Here is a 21,379-nt window from a genome sequence, read left to right as displayed (position 1 = left end):
TGGCCAGGCTCACCCAGGCACAGGAGGCCTGCAGGAGGCGTCAACAAGGTAGGTGATGGCTGGTGGTGGAGAAAATGTGATGGGGTAGGGAGAGGGAAAGGTAAGCTAGGGCTTCATGCCAAGAGAAGGAAACCCTGAAGTTAAAGACAGGATTGTGGGGTGTCAGGATGGGGGTGGGGGCGTGATTTAGTGGAGAGAGGACAGATCTGGGGTCATGCATATTTCTCCTTTGCTCAGTTTGAGAGGAGGATAAAGTGCCTTTCAGAAGTGGAGACAAAAGAAACTTGACGTGAAGCGAAAATGAGGATGGGAAAGGCTCAGATGCACATGCTTGAACCCCAGAGCTGAGCCACAGACCTGGCCATGAACTTCCACATGGAGAACTTGGCGTCCAGAGGCCTGATCTGAGTCCAGCTCCATTAGTCCATGGTGGCCAGCAGAGCTCAGAATGCACCCTGGAGCTAGGTGGTCAGCGTTCAAATCCCAGCTCTGACCGTAATTGTGGGGGACTGTGGGCTCAGTCTCTTTCTACCTTGGTTTTTGTCATCTATAAGATGTGGAGAAACAGCCCTTCCTTCACAGGGTTTCACGAGGATGAAATGAGTTAATGCATGCAAAGGGCTTTTGAGCAGAGCCTGGCACAGAGTAGATGCTTAGGGTCCTGGGTGGCACTCAGTAGGTGACAGCCATGGTCCACCTTCTGGCTGTGTGGCCTTGGGCAAACCCATTCCAATTTCCTTGCCTTTAAAGCTGTCTCCTGCTGACCTTACAGGGCTGTCGGGAAACGCTTGCAGCGGTATCCCTGAAGGAATTCGGTAAACTAGAACATGCTAGACAAATGTTGGTTGTGGCTGTAACCAAGACTTGGGGACACAAATCCCAGATAATTATCCTGAGCTCCCTTCTCAAGTTTTAGCTTTGACTTCTCTGCTTTCTTCCTGGCTAGAGTAAAGAAAGTTCAAAGGAGAAAAAAGTAACACTCTGCCAAGATCTTGAGAGCAGATATGCTGAACATGTGGCTGCCACCCAAGTGCTACCCTGGGACATTGGGACAGTGTCCTGGAAGGGCCGAGCCTCACTTCCGGAAACCAGGAAGAGACAGCAGTTGTCGGAGGACGCATTCACCATCCATGGCCTCCACACAGAGGGCCACCGGGCTCTGCACCACATGGTGGTGGAGCCAATGCTGTGGAATCCTTCGGGGACCCCCGAGAGGTCTGGTTTGGAGCTGGGCAAGGCCATCAAGAAAAAGCCCTGGGAGGCTCTTTGCAGCCAGGCTGCCACCCCTGAAGGTGCTCAGAAGGACCCACTGCCAGGCAGGAAGAGGCCGGAGGTCCACGAGGAGGCTGCTCCCAAGAAATGGCCCAAGTTAAGGAGCGAGAAATAGGGACAGGAGCTCACTGGATTAGGGTGTTCTCTGCTAGATGTCTGAAGAATAAACACCACTGTGCACCTTCCACGCGATCTCAGAGCACTTTACAGATCAGTGACTACCCTCCCCGGGAAACAAGACAGATGGGTACGAGATTCACTTTAGACTTAGGGCCCCTCTCCACCTTCATGCTTTGGTCATTTCCAGGCTGGATGCTTAAGCTTTTTTCGTACAAATTCCTTTTCCTTAGAGAGGGGCTGGAGGGCCTCAGTCTTCCAGATAGGAAAAGGCTTGGCAGATGAAGTCGATGGTTATACCCAGTTTACGGTCCCTATGTTCGAAAAGTGGACTGCTGGGATTGACCACCATTCCCCCCATAGGGCTGAGCAGAAAACCTATCACCACCTCAGGGACATAATCTCAAACGCTGTCTCTCGGATGCTTGACCAGACACCACCTGGATCCCCAGTGACCTGAACTCTGTGTTAACAGGAGAGGAAATTAAACAGATGCTCCCATGAGCAAGCTGATATTATTAGGCACTGCTTCACGCAGACCTCTCCTTTGTGGAATCTGTAGACCTTTACCAAATAGAGCAATGACAATATATAACATGTACTTGATAAAATTGTATTTTTTTTTTACAGTCATTTGTACAATTTGTTACAAAACCATAGAAGACTACAACTTGTTTTAAATCATTTTTGGTCGGCAAATATGTAAAATCTGTGTGCAATTATCATGTATTTACAGGGCCTCATGTTAGTCATTTTCAATGATTATTCCAACGTCACACTCTCAACATAAGACATGGCTTAAGATAAATATATTAGTAAATAAATATTCTGAGAACATATTTCCATAAATGAAATGTGCTGCTATACATATACAGAATATACATAAGTTGTTTTCTAGCCTTTAAAACATTTTTTTTTTAAATGGTAATGTTGGAGAAGGAGCCCTTAGACCACTTTATTACAAAATCTTTACAGCAAAGTCTTTACAAAATATCTTTTAAGTGCTATGGGAGAAATTTTTAAAAAAACATTTTAAAATAGTGCCTTGTTAGACCAACACAATAGAGTTTATATAAAGAATAGAAAAAGGCAGTTCTGTTTAAAAAATAATACTCTTGATTAGTAATTATTTTTTAGACCTCATTTTAAAAGCATTAGTCCTGCATGAGCTTTGAGTAGGAACTAGCAGCACGTAAGGGAGGGTGTGAGTGGCGGACAGCAGCGTGGTGGACATGTCATAAAACGGCGTGGGTTAGGGTTAGGGTCAGGATTAGGGTTAGGGTTAGGGAGAGGCAAAGAGACGGACAGTTAAGGCCAGCATCCTGGGGCTGTGTCTACTACAAAGAGGTACCTGGTGGACCAGAACTCCCAAACCCCCATTTTTAACTGGTTCTAGCACTCTTCAGTCTACATGGCTGTCCTACACCCGAGGCTGGGCCACGGGACCACGCCCAACAGTCACATTCCTGCGTGTGTGTGTGTGTGTGTGTGTGTGTGTTTGTCTCTCAATGGAAGATGTGATGCTCCCTGTTTCCATAGCTATATAACTCCCACATGCCACTGAGAGGCCACCGAGAAAAGGTACTTGTCATCATTATTGGAGTCTTATGACTTCAAAGAAGACATTTCTTTTGATTTGAATGGTGAGGCGATATAGTTGGTCACCATACTCTGGTGACCCAACACAAATTTAAGACAACGGCTGAGGTTTAAAGTCTGAAAGTTTCACTTTTCTGTTTCTACCACCCTATAAACTATGAAAATTAAATGTGGTTTTTTTGGCCATCTGTAGTTACTGCTCTTTCAAATGAAAATTGGGCTCATTTATTTTAATAAGCCCAGTTGAAGCCACATGCTCTCCTCATCTATTTATTGCTTAAGGCTGCTGAGGAGTGGTTTTCCAGCCAGGGCTAAAGAAAGCCACTTTGGGGGTATGATTTCAGACAAGGAAGATAATATGCACTCAAAGGCATTAAAAACAAACAAACAAACACAAAGCCACAAACAAACAAACAAAAACTCAACAATGAGAAGCTGCTTTTTGTAGTTCATGTTAGAAGACATACCCCCCACCCCTTCCCTAAAACCACAAGATGCAAGCTGCTGTCCTCAGCAGCTGCTACTCCTGGCCCGAGGAATAAAGGCGGCCCAGATCACGTGTCACAGGCTCAGGCATTTCGCACACCCTCGCCAACAGGTGTGCTGGGCACAGGCGGGGCTGGGGGTGGGGGCAGCCCCCAAGGGACTGCACCTCAGAGGCTGGACGACAAATCTCACTACAGTGAGCTCCTTAATGGCAAATGGCTCAATCGTTTGACGCTGGAATTTCTTTCTGACAAATCCTGGCTGGAAGTAAGTAAATTTCCTCATCACAGGCTGGGGCTTTTAAGAAAAAGGGATTCAGTAAGATTCTCATTCAAAACGTTGTAATGTGGACCCTGGGCTGACCTTCCCTGGGCCTGACTGGAGAAGAGCCGTCACAATCCCCTGGCAGCCCAGGGCGGGTCTCTGCTTCCCCACCTACAGGGGGCCAGGACTCAAGGTTCCTATTCAGCAAATGAGCATTTCAGATGACAACAAACACCTGCTGAATAAATGAATAAACAGAAGTGACCAGAAGAGTTAGCGAACTCAAGGGCTAATGTGATTAGTTTCTTCTAAAAATTTTTTTTAATAACAAGAAATACACTGAACAAAAAGGATAACGATCCCTGATCTGAAATAGCTTTAGATTCTCCCTTTTAAAATGGAAACATCTTTTTAAAAATGGTTTGGGTTTTTAAACTCTTCTTCCCTCTTAAAACAACAACAACAGCAACAACAAACAACAAAAGGTTGGAACAATATACAAAAACCTACCCTTTGGGTCTAAACTCTCTGATAGTCTCTTTCATTCTGTCTCATGGAGAATCAATACAGAATAGTGCATTAGGTAGAAAGGATAGTAGACATTTGCAGGCGAGATGAGCAATTTCAGCCACGAGGCAGAGGGCTGAACAACCCTGAAGCAATGGGATGGGAAACGTTGTCATTCAAAGGGAGCTCAGACCCTATCGGTCCCGGCGACGCGCACCCAGGAAGACAGCCCAACGCGGGAAGCAGCCGGGGGGATGTGGCCGGGCGCACACGGACACATGCGCACAGGCCCGCTCGGGGGCGCCCTCCATCCCCCCTCTCCCCCAGCTGGGGCAGACACCAAGGCTGCAAAAACCACGTACATTCCTCCTGGGTGTCTCTCCCCCCACACCCCGTCGAGCCGTCTCTGCAGCCAGTGGCAGGAAGCCCAAAATCAGGACTGTAAACTCTGTCCTTCTAGTTAGGACGATGACCAGAGGGGACAGACTGAGGACACTACGCAGAATCGTCCTTGTCACCCTGGGGCTTACGTAGCAATGGCTTGTCCCGGCTCCGCAGTGCTGCAGACCTTCCACCCGACCCCAAGCTGTTTCCATCAGCTGCCTGAAGGTGCGGGCTGGAGAGGCATGGCTTCCGAGAAGGCCTGACATTTTGTACGTTGGGATTTGCCACGAGAAAGTAAGAGGCAGCATTGCATTGTTCTCAGAGTTTGTACCCATATCAACTAGCTTTACTTCAAGTTTCTGGTTCATTTTCTAAGGCAGGTGTAGCCCTGAGCTTTTCAAAGGCCTGAGCTCCCTCCAGGGAGACAACAGTATCTACACATGATGTGGTTCAATTAATGCAGCAGTGATTTTTTTTTTCAGCAAAAGTTGGCGGTTAGGGTTCTTTAAAATATATATTTAAATAACTTTTTACATTTACATATAATATCTTAAAAAACAAAGCAGAGAAGTCAATCCCACACACCTCGAACCCCAAGCACACACACTTTACAAAACAGAAGAGTAACATGTTATCAAGAGGCAAAAGTCTAAGAGAATTTTGTCTGTTGGTTTGTTAATTGGGAGGAGGGGTTGCCACACGTGGCTCACATTTTCGGTTGAGGAGGGCTCTCTTTTTTACCACTTTTGTGTTTGTCAAAGCTAAAAAAATCTTTTTTTTTTTTCTTTTTTTTTCTGTAGGAAGTCAGAGTTTGGAGTCTCCGTACAGTTCCCATTTCCACGGAAGAGTTCCTTCTGAGCTCAGGCTCCAGGGCTGCCACTGTCGGCCGGGCGAGATCTCGGTCCTGGGAGACAGAGAACAATCGTCAGGGGAGGGGGCCGGCCCTGCAGGCTTTGGGCACCACATGCAGGGATGAGGCAAGGGACCTGGGGGCCCATCCCAGCGTGTGGTGGGCTCTCAGAAGTGACAGCTCTGGATACTGGATGGACTGTGTATATGCTAAAGGGCTGAAGTGGAGCCCCCTTTCTGAGGGCACGGGGGCCTTCTAGGGACCCGGCCTCCCTCATCGGGGTGTGCAGAGCCTTCTGGAAACCCTTAGGCAGCATGAAAACACAATGTACAAAAGATGGGCCTCGGGCCCTGTTGCAGGCACTGGGAAGACCCCCATCGCGGAGCTCCCACACCTCACAACAAAGTAATTTCAGATCATGAAAACCTGGGAAGTAAACAGAGGGTGTGAGAGTGAGTTCGGAGGGGGCTGGAGGGCGGCTCTTAAGCCAAGATCTGCAGGAGAGAAGCGGTAGAGAGGCCTGGAGGCTGGAATGAGCCTGGCACGTTGGAGGAACAGGACGGGGGCAAGGCGGCTGATGTTGTGAACAAGGAGGGACGTGGGAGGAGGTTGGGGGCGGCGGCAGGGCCTGATCATACAGACCTGGGTGAGGGGTTTACATTTCTAAAATTTGGAAGATAATGGCAAGACAGTGAAGAGTTTTCTGGTGTAAAGACACAGACTTATGTTTTAAAAAAGACGACTCTGGTGCCCACGTGGAACAGAAGGCAAGACCAGCCACAGGAGACCAGTCAGAAGGCTACTGCCCTCGCCCTGGAGAGAGGAAACGGGCCCAGCTGCGGACAGCAGGTGGGAAGCAGAGCAGATCCATGTGGGGTTTACTTTGGAGATGGAATTGTCCCAGTGCTACTCAAAAGTGCTAGACTGCACACTGTTCACTACTGAAGACAAAAGGTTTGGCAACTTTATCACAATTTGATGATGTCTGCTGAATCTAATAATAAAAAATCTGGACTTGGGTTTTGCATGTCTTTTGCTAAGTTTCATTTTTCTGGGGATTCAATTTTCTGGACCAGGGGAAAACCAGAACATGTGGTTCTCACAGACAGGCTGAGAAGTCCAGGACCCTGGAGCGTGAGGGGCAGGGCAGGCTCAGGGCTGGGGCCTGGGCTTTAGGTCTGAGCATCTGGGTAGGGAGCCTTGGAGAAGGGGGTGCAGAGGGAGGAACTCGAGACACTGCTGTGGCAGGATCAAGTGGGATGCTTCTGCAGCATCTGGGGGAGAGCTCATGGAAGCAGCGGGCCCAGCAGGTCTGGAGCCCAGAGGAAGGGCTGGACTGGGGAGTAACACTTGGAGATCATCAGGTATGGATGGTGTTTAAAGCCAAGGGCACCAAGAAAGTCACTCAGAAAGTGACTGTGTGGAGAGAAGACCCAGATCCTGGCCTACTGTCACCGCCCGCTCTCACCTGCAGCCTCAGCGGCTGTGGCGCTGGAGTCCTGAGTGTCCTGGGGGGCGCTGGCCCCAGGGGCCCCCACATCCTCTGGAGGGCAGGGAGGTGACAGCAGTGCCCTGGCCAGGCAGCACGGAACCCGCTCTTCTTGCTGGGCTGCTCCCAGGCCCCTGTGGGGCCACAGGGCATCCGGACCTGGCAGCGTCCCACCCCAGGGGCTGAGGCCCCGGGTCCCTTGGCATTCGGAGGGCAAGCCCAAGTCACAGTCCACATCCTCCGGAATGATGGGGATGCGCTGGCTCAGGTCCCGGGCCCCGGCGTGGCAGCTGGGCGGGAGCTCCTGGGCCAGCGTGTACTGCACGCGAACCGAGCAGTCCTCGGTGTAGCAGCCGCCGCCCCCGCCCCCGCCATGGGCCACCTGCTTCTCTTCATAGAAGCAGCAGGGCAGGCCCTCGTACTTCACCCCATCTGTCCTGGGCAAATGGTCCGGATGAAGGCCATAGCGGCCCTGGGAGCTCCCCGGCTGTGACTCCCCACCCTGGGGACTGCAGCCCTCACAGGGCGGGGGGCCCAGGAACAAGAGGCCGCCCCCGGCCGCTGCCGCTCCGGGGTCTGGGGGCGGGGTCTGGGGCTCACAGCAGCAGGCACACGTCGGCCCCTCCCGGGCCCCCTTCCAGGTCCTCCTGAGGTCCGGGGCGGCCCCGGGAGAGGCCTCGAGCCCCCCTTCTGAGGTAGAGCTGTTGGGCCCCCGGGGCTCCAGGGAGGAGCTACTGCTGTAGTTCATCTCCAGGCTGCAGGTGGACAGCTGGTCCCCCGAGGGAGAGGCGGGCCCGGGCCAGGGCTCTCCCCGCCCCGCACCTGGGCCTCGGGCCGCAGCCCGGAGCTCCTCGGGGGGCGGGGAGCCCTCGAGGCGCACCACGGGCCCCCGGCCTGAGCCCCCCACGTCTCCGGCGCGACAGGGGCTGCGACTGCGGTAGACGAAGGGGTCGTAGTCGCTGCTGAGAGAGCTGCGGAAGGTGGAACAGCTCCCGTACACACCCTGGTTGCTGACCTCCGTGCAGTCCACCACCGAGTCGCTGGAGGAGCAGCGGCACTGGCCCGAGCTGCCGCTGCTGCTGCTGCTGTCGCTGCCCGGGCCGTCGGCCAGGTAGCCGCTGCACACCGAGCGGTGGCCGTGGTAGCAGCTGAAGCTGGACGCGCTGCCGCTCTCCAGGTGCGAGGCCGGGGCCGCGTGCACCGCGGGGGCGAAGAGCAGGCCGCTGCCGCCGCCGCCCCCGCCGCCCGGGGGTAAGGCCCGAGCCGGGCCCCCGGGGGCGAGGCCGGGAGGGGGCTGCCCCTCCTGCTCAGGGTAGCTGAGGCCCCGGAAGTAGTAGTGCTGGTACATGGTCTCATACTGGGAGAAGCAAGCTGCCTTGGAGAAGCTGCGGCCGCCGAACTTGGGCCTGCGGAAGGGGGGTGCCGGCGAGTAGGGCCGGTGCTCCAGGCCGCAGCGGTGAGGGGCCAGGCTGTGGTCCAGGTGGAGGGGCGGGTAGCCGCGGATGTAGGCGGGGGTCTGCGGCGGGAAGAGGCCCTGCTCCCCGCGCCGGTCCATGGTCAGCAGCGTGACAGGGTTCCCGTGGGCGTCCATGCTCGTCCTCGTGGGGTAGGCGGGGATGGCGCTGGCCCTGTGTACGCGGCCGGGGTAGTGCACCGGCAAGATCACCCTCTGCTGCCGGCCGCGTGCCAGGCTGCCGGTCTCCAAGCACACGGCGCTCGGGTTTCCCTTTTGTTCTGGGGAGAGGCGGAGGAAACGCGGTCAGGGGGGCGAGCACGCTGGGGCCAAGGGCTCGAGGGGCAGATGCGGGCACAGACTGAGGCGGCCGGCGCCAAGGTGCCCAGTCTCACGACCATGGCCCATTCTAAGCTGCCACCAAACCCGGCCACGCGGGTAGAGGCCTCATGCTTCTCCACTGGAAAGGTGGTCACTCCTGTCAGGGTCCATCTCCCACCTCCCAGCTGCTCTGCACAGCATAAGGCTCGAGAGAGCAACAGGGACACGGAGAGGAAAGGCATTTTCCCTCTTGGGAGAACAGCTACCTGGAGGGCACCCTGGCTTCCGGGCCCTCATCCACCACCACAGGGAGGCAGCAGCAGCATCGCAACCCCGAGGTACCAGGCATAGCAAGCGTCACCACTGTCATCCCGCTGAAGAGATTGTGGGCCCAGGGCCTGGAGAGGCCGGGTGCCTGGCCCAAGGTCAGGAAGCCAGTTCATGTCAAAGCCAGAACCCAAACTCAGGGTGATTCTTCAGAGGCCTCCAAACCCCAAGCCCCCACGCCTCGAAGTCCAGGCGGCAATGCTGCGGTGGTTTGCTCGCTCCCCAGCACGTGTCCTGCTCCTGCTGGGTACTCGGTAAAGACAGTGACACTCCAGCAACAACAGAGGCAGCGGAGAATTACCTATGATGTTGTGTCGACAGTGGGGGCAGGTGTGGTGCTGCAGCAGCCACGGGTCCACGCACTTCCTGTGAAAGCGGTGAGTACAGGGGATGACCCGCAGCTCCTGGGAGGGAGAGAGGACACACAGCCTGAAGGGAGGGCACAGGCAGAGGGCGGTGCTGTCTTCAGCCCTGCACGTGCTTCTTCCCGTGGAGCCTGGAGTGGACCAAGGAGCCCAGTTCACTGTGGCAGTGCCCAGAGGCTCCCCCTCCCCATCTCTAGCTATAAGTGGGCTCTGTTCCCTGGAGTCAGGGCCCACACACGGGTTCTAGGGAGAAAGACACGGACCATCAGCCAGCTCCAACCACGGTGCTTGGTGTTGAGGGAGGAAGCAAGCTCCTTTCTTGTGAGGAGGGCACTCACACCCACGCCACACACACGGGACCGCCAGAGCTGTATGCTAGTGCAAATGGTGAGCCTGGGGGTATGGAAGGATGGCTACATACACCCCAAAACCTTCTGCACTTCTGGGATGGTGGCTGGCTCCAGATACCCAAAATGCGGCGGGTAGAAAGGAAGATGCCCGGGACTCATGATTGACAGGTGGGGCAGCAAGGGGGCAAAGTTCTCCCGTCCTCCCCTTCACTGGACCCTCAGCACTCACCTGGGGGCACACAGTTAATAACAAAGCACCCGACGTGGAGAGGAGGTAATGGGGTTCTGAGGCAGGCAGAACCACCTCTAAAGTTCCTGAGCCCAAAGCACCCTCCAAACTTGCTAATTTTACTTTGATTTTCCATTCTCTGATCAGCTCAATGCAGTAACATTCAAACTAACACCTAAGGCTGTGCCTGACCGTGGCAAGAGTCCTACCTGGATTTTCTTGTGTAACCTTTGTGATCACCTGGAGTACAGGTCAGTCTCGGGCCCATGTCACAAGCATAGGCACAGAGAATAAAGTCACTTGCCCAAGATCACAAAGCTAGAACCCTCCTGGGCCCAGATGAGAACTCAGGCAGTCTGCAGGTAGAGACCATGTGAGACTATTCATCTGAAGGCCTCTGCAAAACCTCTTTTTTCATCCAACAGTCTACACAGCGACGGGACACTTTCAAAGGGGCATCAAATGCCTGCAACTAATTCTGAAGTGGTTTGCTCCCCACTCCCCAAAATGTGTGTGTATATGCACGCCTCTATCCAGAAGGAGATGAAGCACATGTGGCAAAATGTTAACAATGGGTGATTCTAGGTGAATGATGCAGCATTCATTGTCTGATTCTTGCAACTTTTCTGAAAGTTTGAAATTTTCAGAAAAAAGCTAGAACGAAAAAGGGGACATCACATCCCTTCTCTCTTTAAAAACGTAAACGTTCCATACAGCTTTGTAAGAGAGGTTTGTATCAAGTCAAGCGCCAGAGTTTTCAGAAGAGCAATTCTGAAATTGAGTGTAAATGTTCTTAAAACTAGACGTTTTCTGGCCCATTATGTATTTCTGATCAACTTCCGAAATCACCTATGTTCAGCTCGGTCCCCTGGAGAGAGTGTCTGTGTGTGTGGCCACCCCCTTCCGGGGGGAGGCGGGAATAGCAGTTTGAAGGTCTCAGGACATCCCCTGGAGACCTAGGCGGCTCGGCCCTTCCCCTGTGGGAAGAGCCCTTCCCCTTCCATTTGCGGGCCTGTCTACCTCATCCCCACCAGGACTGGCCCCGCCTCTGCCGTTACCTCTCCATCGATGTACTTCTCCAGGCAGATGGCACAGTCGGACGTGGAGCTGCTGCTGAGCGTGTCCAGGGCCCCGCAGCTCCCCTCCCGGCGCCCCTTGCTCTTGGAGTTGAACTTCCTGGTTTCCATCTTCTCCAGGGCCTGCACGGCCAGTCTGTTCATGGAATTCTGCACAGCAGAACGTGGTCCATGTTAGGGTCTGGGACATGTTAACAGCAGTAGTCACCCCTGGGGCCATGGTCGGCCAAACACTAGTCTCCATCAGGCCAGGACAGACTTCTGAGAAATCACTAAAGATTCAGAGGCCACAGCACAAGAGCACAGATCTTCTAGACTCCCAAGTGTCCATCACATCAGCCTAAGCAGCAGTACCAGCAGAGGTCTACTCTAATTATTTGGCCAACTCTGCTCTGTGCTAAGGGTTCCTCCCTTCATTGGAGAATGTTCTGAGGGCAAATGAGACCATGCATGGGGGTGCCCAGCACTTGGCAAACCAGGCCCGCTCGACAAACCAGCTGCTGCTCCGTTGGTGATGGCCACCCATCCTCGAGAGAACTCAGCGCCCAGGTCCACTGTCTCTCGCTGTGGACATCACACTGCTACACCTCTGAGGATCTAGATTCCCGAGTATCCTCCCATTGCCCTCTACCCCCAAATCCTTCCTTCCTACAAGCACACAGTGGTGTGCCGGCTGGGGCACTAGGGCGGCTACTCTGTTTATTGAGAATCGCCTGGAGAGCTTGGTAGATGCAGAGTCGGATGAAGCAAGTCTGAGGTGGGGCCTGAGATTCTGCGTTTCTGCCAAAAGCTCCCAGGTGATGCTGATGCTGCTGGTCCCAAGATCATATTTGAGGAGCAGGGCTCTAGGGCTCCAGGTTGACATTTAAACATTTCTTTGGAAAAACCCCTGGCTGGAAACGGCCCCAGGGCTCGGCCTTTGTAGGACTGGCCCTTTCGGAACAGAGATGACACAGTGCTATAAGCTTTGCTCTGGTTTTTCTCCATCTTTGTTGGTTCTAGGCCACTGGGAACAGGCTGCAGGGCTCAGGGCCAGGTTTGCACTGGCAAAGGGGCAGCAGGGATGAACACTCACAGGCTGCTCTGAGTTACCTGACTGCGTCGCTGCTTCAGCTTGATTTTGACAAGGAGGATGAGGCAGACCAAGGAGACCACGACGAAGAAGGCCAGGAAGATCCCCATATCAAAGTATTCCGTGGGTTGCTGGAACAGAACACAGACACAGTGAGTCACAGCTCTCTTCAGCCTGGGGATTGGCACATGGGCTGGGTCAGCCCTGGTCGGGAGAAGGATGGGGCCACTAGGCTGCATTTCCCCTCCTTTGCAGGGCACATGTGGGGTTCTGCTAACACACACACAGTGTGCTATCCAGGCCCAGGTAGTGCCCCGCAGTGTGGCCCGGGGAGGCCGCAGCGCTCTCAGCCAGGCCTCCTAACAGCCAAGAGAACTCTGTTCACAGAGCCTCGCTCCCTGCAGAATAGCGCAAAGTTCACCGTAACCGGTAGGAGCGGCCCTTCCAAATAAACACAAATATCACATTTATGGGACAAAGGAGTGAGTGTCATGTTTTGAGGGAACAGTGATTACTAACCATATAATTAATGGTTTACAACAACTCAGAAAATTGTATGCTGCTTCCACAAATATCAGCTTCCACTACAATGAGTCATATTTACCAAAGCGCTCTTTTTTCCTTTAAAAAGCAGCCAGCAAGTCAGTTCTTTTGCAGACTCCCTCTAGTTTTAGTTCTTACCTTTTCCTCATGGCACACTGCCTCCTAAAACCTTAAAGTTACCTCATCTGGGATGTGTTTAGCCAACAGGAATGGAGTTTTGCTAATTCAACGCTATGGGTATCCGGATATTTTGTGCAAAAGACCCATCCTCTATGTGAATATTACAACATTCGTGAGGAGGAAATAAACCATCTGTGGGGCACCTGTCCCAGGTTCCTAGAATCTTCAGCCTGAGGTTGGGCAAAAGATGCCAGCAGTGTCCCTTTAATACACCTAAGAGAAGCCTAAAAAATGAAGCTATTCATTAACCACCTGGAAGTCGTGAGCCCCAATCCCTGTTGAAAGCTTACTTTTCCAGAATCAAATACAAGTTAGGGGGTTTCAGTAATGCATTTGCCCCATAGGAAGAAGGAAGCACAGGCCTGATCCTCTAGTCTAGGCCAGACAGAAGGAGGGAGATACAGGAAGCTGAGTGCGGGGTGTCCTTCCCTTCAGTGCTCCTCAGTTAGCCTTTCACAGGGAGATGGGACAGAAGAGAAAAAAGGACAGGAGGTTACCCAGAGGGGATGCCGGGTGGAAGAGACATTTGGTCACAAATCACCTATCTCTGGAAGGACTTTTCAAATCCCCTCTAGAGGAGCCGGGTGAAATTTCTCCCTAGCCTCCAGCCTTACGTCTGATCTAAACCTGCAGGAACCTGGGGCGCATCAGCATTGTAGACGGAAAGAAGGCAGGAGCAAAAGGCCAAAGCCCAAAGGGGATTAAGGCACAGGCGGCAGCAGGGAAGGTGGCGGCGTGGCCAGCGGAGGCTCACTCGAGGAGGGCGGTGCTGGATCCTTGCTCGAGCCACTTTCTGCTTGTTGACAATGTTCATCAGCTTGATGGCGTCTGCGCCCTTCACGTACACCACTGGCCTCTTGAGTGGGTCTTCTGACCCCTGGTTTAGCTAAGGAAGGAGAGGAAGTCCTGGTTAGAAGACATAATTACTTCAAGAAGCAGGAGAGAGAAAGAAAGGCTGGAGGAAAAGAACACGAAATACCCTTTTGGAAATCCTCAAACTCCTCAAGCATCATAGGCTTGGAGCTCCCAGAAGGACGAGGCTGAGGATGATGCCCCTTTTAGGATGGAGCGGGACCCCAGAAGGGTCTTTGAAAATGCCTCACCAAGCCTCAACTTCTTGGCTCTTACCCCTCTTGATACACTTGCCTTGGAGTGTGATGTGCAAACACGGATAACTAACGAGGGCAGACAAGCGCAAGGGCCCTGAGGATGAGGGTGACACGACCGTGAGAAGCCAGGCTAAGTAAAGGAGGTGCTTCTCTCAGGGACACTGCAGCATTGGCCTGGCCCGAGGAGCTTACCTGGTCGATAGCTTCTGGGTTTTCAGACACATCGAAGATGACTGCAGTGGCTCCCCGCTGCACGGCTCGCTTGGCCTGGCAGAGTGAAAAAGAGCAGGTTGGCACCCTGGTCCTTACCTTTCCGAAGCTGGACTTGGAAATCAGACCTGTATTCGAATGCAGAATCTGACAGTCACCAATTTATGTGACTGGGTGAGTTACTAACTTTCCTAAGCCTCAACTTGCCCATCTGTTTAAAAAAAAGGGGGGTGGGGGTGGGCAATAGCACCTTGTACAGTTATCCTGGGAACCAAATGAGTTAGAAATGGTGAAAATAAATAGCTGGGTACTCAATTAACCTTTGTCTCCCTATCCAGCCTAAATCTTAAAATCAAACTACAAATCAGCAACCTGCCCAGTCAGCATAAAGGTATTGGTTTCAGTATTTTCTGCTATGAACACAGGGCCGTTGGCAGCTAAAGCAAATGCCTTTGGTCCTTCTCTTGCGGTCCTGCTTCCTCCCCACATCATCCAGCACCGCAGTTAGAGGAACGTACTGAATATTTCCGAAGGAATCTCAAAACGGTCAATTTTAATAAGTGACATAAGCTAAAGACCTTTGGACATGCTGTCGGGGGAAAAGCTACGAGAAATAATTGTAAATGGGGATTTAGAGCAGTTGGCTGCCAAACCTGGCTGCACATCAGAAACCACTTGGGAAGTTTGTAAAGCAGATTTCCTGGCTCAAACCACAGAGACTGATTCAGCAGGGCTGGAGTAAGGCCCAGGAAACTGAGTTCTGAAGGTTTTCTGAGGGATTCTGATGATTCAACCACTTGGGGAACTACTGATCAGAGATGAGATTAGAACGTTTTAGGAACAAATGAGAAGGGGTGGGATTCTCTTTTGGAGGAAAGGATTCCTTTCCACCCCAGTGAACCTTCTAATTTCATGTCCAGCTAAGGGGACAACGGGTAGAAGCTGAGGAAGAACAAGACGTAAGACATAATCCTTGCTTATAGGAACCTGAATCTCGTTAGGGAAGCGAGACACCTCTAACGGGTGGGGGGAGGGCTCAAAACAAAAACCAAACCCCCTATAAGATGGGCAAATGATGGCTAGTACTCAGAGGTCAAGAAAGTCTCTGTGAGCCAGAGTGCTTGAGAAAGAATAAAATCTGAATTCCTTCCACACAGGAAAGCAACACTGAGCCTTAGACCAGAATGAGGCTAGAGCAATGGCTCCATCAGCCACCAGAGGGCGGTCTTACCTCACAGCTTCTACAACAAGACAGCTCCCTGTACCTGGTACTAAATAAGCAGGACGGTGGATTGTCAGGGATGCAGCAAAGTCCTCCTCAACTGAACAAGGTCAGACACCTGAGTGCTGTGCTGCAGAAGCTGTCCTTGTTCTGCTGGGGACCCTTTCCTGTTGCACTGAGATTCGATGTATTTAGTCTGCTCTGCCGCTTGCCCGTCCCACCCCGTTTCCCCGCCAGCACGCTGCATCAGGAGGGGCCCCTGGGCGCTGTCTCCATCTCTGCCAGACAAGCTGCCAGTGGTGGGCGAGTCAGAGTCTCTTTCAGCCCCAGCCTCAGTTTCCCCATCTGTAAAAGGAGGAGGGAGCCTGTGTCATGAGGACTAGGGTCCCTTCCAGTTCCCAGTCTTGGCCACTCAAGGAGGCAAGGGACTGTCCAGAGCGACGCAGAAAGAGCTGCAACAGCTGTCACTTGCCTCCAGCAAGAGAGGACATGATGGCCCAGTGAGAAAGTTCGGGGCCAGGTGGTGTCACTTTCCTCCATAAAGCTCTTTAGGGGCACAGACCCCTTTGCCTGAGGTCAACAGGCCCTCGGAGGCTCCAGAGTTAACTAACAGCAAGTGGGTGCCAGTCTCACGGGGTAGCCCAGCCGTGTTCACAAATTCAGGGACGCAGAGGGCCCTGAGGGACAGCACCACAAACGAGGAAATAAACAGGACTTCTCGTTCCTTTATTTGGCTTTTGTTCCCTGCTTGAGCACATCAAACAGCACCTGAGGGGACTGTGCGTGCAGCTCCCTCTTGCTTGGGAGCTTCAACAGGGTGCATCTGGAGAGCCTGGAGGCCGCGGTACAAGAGGCTGCAGGCCCCGGGGCAGTGCAAGCCTCAGCTGCCGCCTGCTCCCGCCTCCAGCCCCCCTGGCTTCACGAGGAGGCAGAAGTCACAGGGATCTGGAGGCCAGGCATGACCCCCATGGGCTAGGCACGTTTTAAAAGACATTTTAAACAAAATCTAGGAGGGAGGACTCATCTCCAGGTTTCTCGAGTGAAAAGAGCAGGTCAAGAATAAGGTGCTTAATCCTGTTTATAGCTCAACTTTAGACACAACCAGGTTAATGCACAGGGTCCAAAGTACTAATATTTTGAGAAAATGATAATTCTCACAGTCGGCTTACTTTAAAAGTTATGTTTAATGTAAGCTGCTGTTAAAGTAAGGTTGTATTTCCTGCACTCAGGACTGGACAGGAGGCAAGTCAGGATTACATCAGGAACTCGCCTGTCAGGAGCAAGGCTTGGGATTGACAGTAGGCCATGAAATGGCCATGAATATGGCCATTCCTCGCCATGAACGACACGTTGATCACACTATTCCCAAAACAAATGAAAACATAGAACACTACTTGGTCATACTTCCCCCCTTGCCCCACATTTTCAGTTTAAAAATTGATGAGGCATCCTTGAACATGTCTTCATATGTTAGATCTTTCACTGTTTTCTCCAGTCAAGCTTGGGCTGGAATATTATTTCAAAACCCTATCTTTATAAAGGCACACACCCAATGTCCAAATTTCTCAGAATAAGGCTGTTTCAACAAAAGGCTGAGAAAGATGCAGCCTGGTGCCTGTTGCTAGATGAAGGTCACTGGGCTTCAGTTGGAGAGGGCAGTTACCCTTGACCTGTGCACAGACCGGATTAGGAAGAAGAGCATGAGAAGGGTGTGAGCAGCAGAAAGCAGGTGGGATGTCCTGGCAAGGCCTCCCAGAAGCAGCTGAAGGCCTTGCCTACTGACCTCTGCTCGCCCTTCCCCCCTCACTCCACTCACACAGGTGTTCCCCACCCTTCATCACCGCTGCTGCTTCCATCAGGCCAGGACAGGTTGGCACCAGCCAGCAGGTGACCACAAGCCCCGCAGCAGAATGAGGAATAAAAGGTTGTCATGGGGGCTTCCCTGGTGGCGCAGCGGTTAAGAATCTGCCTGCAATTGCAGCGGACATGGGTTCGAGCCCTGGTCTGGGAAGATCCCACATGCCGCGGAGCAACTGGGCCCGTGAGCCACAACTACTGAGCCTGCGCGTCTGGAGCCTGTGCTCCGCGACGAGAGAGGCCACGATAGTGAGAGGCCCTCGCACCGCGATGAAGAGTGGCCCCCGCTTGCCGCAACTAGAGAAAGCCCTCGCACAGAAACGAAGACCCAACACAGCCATAAATAAATAAATAAATAAATAGATTAAAAAGTGAAATTCTTAAAAAAAAAAAAAGGTTGTCATGGTCTCTCATTTACCTTTCCAGGGCTGTGAGACCTGAGGCTAGACAGTTGTCACAGCCACTGAGACACGTAGCAAAAGCACAAACACCTGCAGACTTACATCTTGCAAAGTACAAAAGGTCAAGCTCTAGAAGACAGGATCTTACGTGGCTGGCACTTATCGCAATGTGAGACTCCTATGGTTATTCACTAAACGTTTATTCTAATTGAAAGCAAACCTGCCTGGACCGTACTCTTGGGTTACTGCTCCCTGAATGTGGATGTGGTTTTCCCCTAAGAAAGCGCTTCTATCAATATGTTTGAGTCTTGGGACTTCCCTGGAGGTCCAGTGGTTAAGACTCCACACTCTCAATGCAGGGGGCTTGTGAATTTCTGGAAGCATGGGGGACATTCTGATAAGAACAGTCCCATTACTACCTTGTGGGTGAGAAAACCTACAGCCTAGAGTCTGCTTGGGTTTCAATTAAATTCAGGAATTCCAATCAGGAATGGACCTGGTGCTCTCCCCGGTGTGTGCAGTTACACCCAGACTTGGTTCGGGGCTTGGTCCCACCCCATAGCTACTCCACAGAGCCCCTGGGAACAGATTCCATTTCCCCGTTTATCCGTTTCTTCGTCAAGCACTGGACGTGGCATCCCCAGTGCCTAATCTTTATTGTAGGAAAACTTTCGATAGCATACAACCTTAATCGGAAATAACCCAAAAGATGGCCCCAAATCTCCTTTGTCCCAAACGCCTGACCAGAGGATAACCCAGGAAGCTGGACTGTTAGCACTGATATGGAGGCTTGTGTCTTCAACCTCTCACAGGAAGTTCTGACATATGGGGGCTTCAAGCAGACTTTTTTTTTTTTTTTTGCCTCTATTGAATATAATTTCCCATTCTGGTCTTTTTGTACTTATCGTAAGCTTCTAACAAATCATTTAAATTTTTTTGTTAATATGTTTAAGGCTGTGATATATCCCTTCAGATACGCTACTCATATCTTTTTGATATTTGGGCTATTCCAGTTTTTTCTTTATTCTTGTAATTAATGCCACGTTGAATGAATCTTGGCTTACATTTCCAATTTTCTTAGGATGGAGGCCCAGGGCCAAAGAATATGAAGATTATTAAGAATCTTAATACAATCCACATAGGATTTTAATGCCCCTCCTTATAAACCCACTCAACTCTTAATTTATCTGCAGTAATGACAAGATAAGATGACACAGACAGTAAAAGACAAATCTGTCAACAGATTTAACTTCTGGATAAAGTGGCCCATTGGTGAGCTGGCTAGGAGGAGGCAGGCAGTCTCAGAGTAACTCTCTGCGTGAACCTTCATGTGCACAAAGGTCTCCAGAATGAACTATAATGAGTTGATCTTACCTAGCCTACTGATTCTTCAAGGTCAAGTTCATGTGCAAAGCCTGCCGCATAAGACGGGTAAGTGCCTCTCTTTAGTGAAAAGCAGCTCTTATCCCTCTCTTAGTTCTAATACTGGTCAAGATTCTCCTCTGCCACTTATCACTTTCTGGGATGCATTCTTCCCTGCAAGTGTGACCATCTTTAGTATTTTTGCTATTAATAAAACTAATATGAGCTTGACATGAAAATTTTAAAATAATTGAGAAATTGAAAGCAAAAGATAATCTACCTATTACCTCCCTATATCCCAGCTTTATAATAGTGTGGTTTATATCTTTCCATTTTTTTTAAACTCATATATTAGTAGCAATAAAATGCTTATGTTTATATACACTCATATACCAAAATATACTTAAAAATAAATTGGATGTATATAATGTTCTCAACTCTGCCATCTTCCCCCTTAACTCAACCATTTACTCAACAATATTATATGCAGTGATGCAGAAAAATGTCCATTCTTCTTACCAGCTACATATATTCTTCCATTATATGGAGCTTAAGACTGTCCCTCTGACAGGCATTCAGGGGATTTCTTCATTTTCTCTATTATGAACAGTGCTGTATTTATCTTCTTGTACTAGCATTCTGGTGGAATCTATCCTTTAAATCACTACAAGTGGCCCTGCGGAGTCGAATGGCACTAACATCTCACATGTAAATGTCTTGACTGGGTACCAGGCTAACCTGCCCCGGGGTCTATGGAGCCAGGAGGTACATCTCTGACCGGTGTCTGTGCCCCGTAAAGCCTAACAGAGCAGACTGCCCTGGGCGCGGCCCATACTCCACAAATTAACATAGTAGGTGGCAGTAGAGTTTAATTCTATTTGAGGTGCCATTTATTACTTTATTTGTTCAACGGTAGTAATTAACCAGTTACTACGTGTGCCAGGCCTGGAAGGTACACACAGTGAGCAGAATGGTGGCCGCGCATCCTCACGGAGCGTCCATTCTGCCAGCAGTGCTGGCACAGGCCTCTCTGAAGAGGCTGGGGGAGTCATCAGGAAAGGTCCGAGCGTTTGGTTCTGAGGGCCAATGAGGAAGAAACTACCAACCAGGAGTCACTTATCCCACATCCCTGTAGTAGGTGTCAGGGGAGGAGAGACTATCCCAGTCAGTGTCCTTTGAGAAATGCTGCGTGTGATAAGGCTCTTAGCTACCCGGCATCCCCAGGCTTTTTTGACACAGGACCCTTTTTGCAGCAACTCCTGTCCACACCCTACCCTCCCTTCCACGGGAGAAATTTTGGGACCCAAGGCTCCGTGCACATGGCACGCTCACGTGACAGGAATCTCACCCCCTAACCACTCCCTGGCTCTAACTCACGTAAGAGGGTGAGGGATGGGCCACAGATCAACGTTTTGATCTGGAAAATGATTACTAAGGAATACACACACTGCAGTTTAAATGAGATGGTTCCTGGTATATTCAATTACAGTTGACCCTTGAACGATGTGGGGGTTAGGGTGCTAACCCTCTGCGCAGTTGAAGGAAAATCCGTGTGTAACTCAGTCACCCTCCGTAATCTCGGTTCCTCTGTCTCCAAGGTCCTCCGTACCCGCAGTTCTGCATCCACAGATTCAACCAACTGGGATGTGTAGCGCTGTAATATTTACTACAGAAAAAACCCCCGTGTATAAGTGGGATGCATGGTTCAAACCTGTGTTGTTCAAGGGTCAACTGTATACAGTTCAATTTGACAACTACTTAAGAGGGCCAACTGTGTGCCAGGAGCCCCAAGAAAGATACAAGCCAGGACCTCCTAGAAGTGTCTGTCTCTACACACTTGCTGGTGTCCTGGGGGAAGAGATCTTGCTTAGCAAGGAGCAGGGTGAGGGCGCTGAGGTCTCTTCCTTTCTTACCCGAGAGAGTGTTCTCTTGCAGCTCTCCTCTGGCACACTGATACAGCAGTATGACCCAAGGTGGCAGAAACCATGATCATGGAGAATCCAAAATGGCACCAGAGTCCCAGGGCTTAGTTTCCACAACCTGGCATCAGCTTTCTGCTTCAGCAGGGTCCCCAAGCTCCTTCTGCCGCTGTTCCCGGGGCAGAGCTCACTGTTCTTGCTCAGGCTGATACAGGTGCATGGGCCTACCCTCCATGCAGTCCTCACATTCCTACAACCAGGGCTCCCTCCTTAGGGAGGTGCCCCGCTAGCGCCCCCCAGGGGGCCAAGCTAAACTACAACCCTTTGCCCTCACTCCTACACTCAACTGCTTACTAAGTTTTGCTGATTCCATCTTCCAAATCCATCCACTGTTTTTCCATCTCCACTGCTGCCA

At 51.4% G+C, this 21,379-nt stretch overlaps 1 protein-coding gene across 1 annotated transcript in view; it reads right to left on the bottom strand.

Moving 5' to 3' along the window:
- Positions 1–1,981: 1,981 nt before the first annotated feature.
- ZNRF3 (zinc and ring finger 3) overlaps positions 1,982–21,379 on the bottom strand; it is a 148,716-nt gene continuing 129,318 nt past the window's right edge. The window contains exons 3-9 of the mRNA XM_082416276.1: positions 14,186–14,260; positions 13,639–13,770; positions 12,182–12,292; positions 11,072–11,239; positions 9,371–9,473; positions 6,948–8,702; positions 1,982–5,533 (exon numbers count right to left, since the gene is read on the bottom strand). Coding sequence (XP_082272402.1) covers positions 5,490–5,533; positions 6,948–8,702; positions 9,371–9,473; positions 11,072–11,239; positions 12,182–12,292; positions 13,639–13,770; positions 14,186–14,260 — 2,388 coding nt within the window. The 3' untranslated portion in view covers positions 1,982–5,489. The remainder of the gene's footprint in view (positions 5,534–6,947; positions 8,703–9,370; positions 9,474–11,071; positions 11,240–12,181; positions 12,293–13,638; positions 13,771–14,185; positions 14,261–21,379) is intronic.

The sequence above is a fragment of the Balaenoptera physalus genome (genome assembly GCF_965194825.1).
Source record: "Balaenoptera physalus genome assembly, chromosome: 12".
In the NCBI taxonomy this organism is placed as follows: domain Eukaryota; kingdom Metazoa; phylum Chordata; class Mammalia; order Artiodactyla; family Balaenopteridae; genus Balaenoptera; species Balaenoptera physalus.
This window is presented reverse-complemented; position numbering and strand designations above follow the sequence as displayed.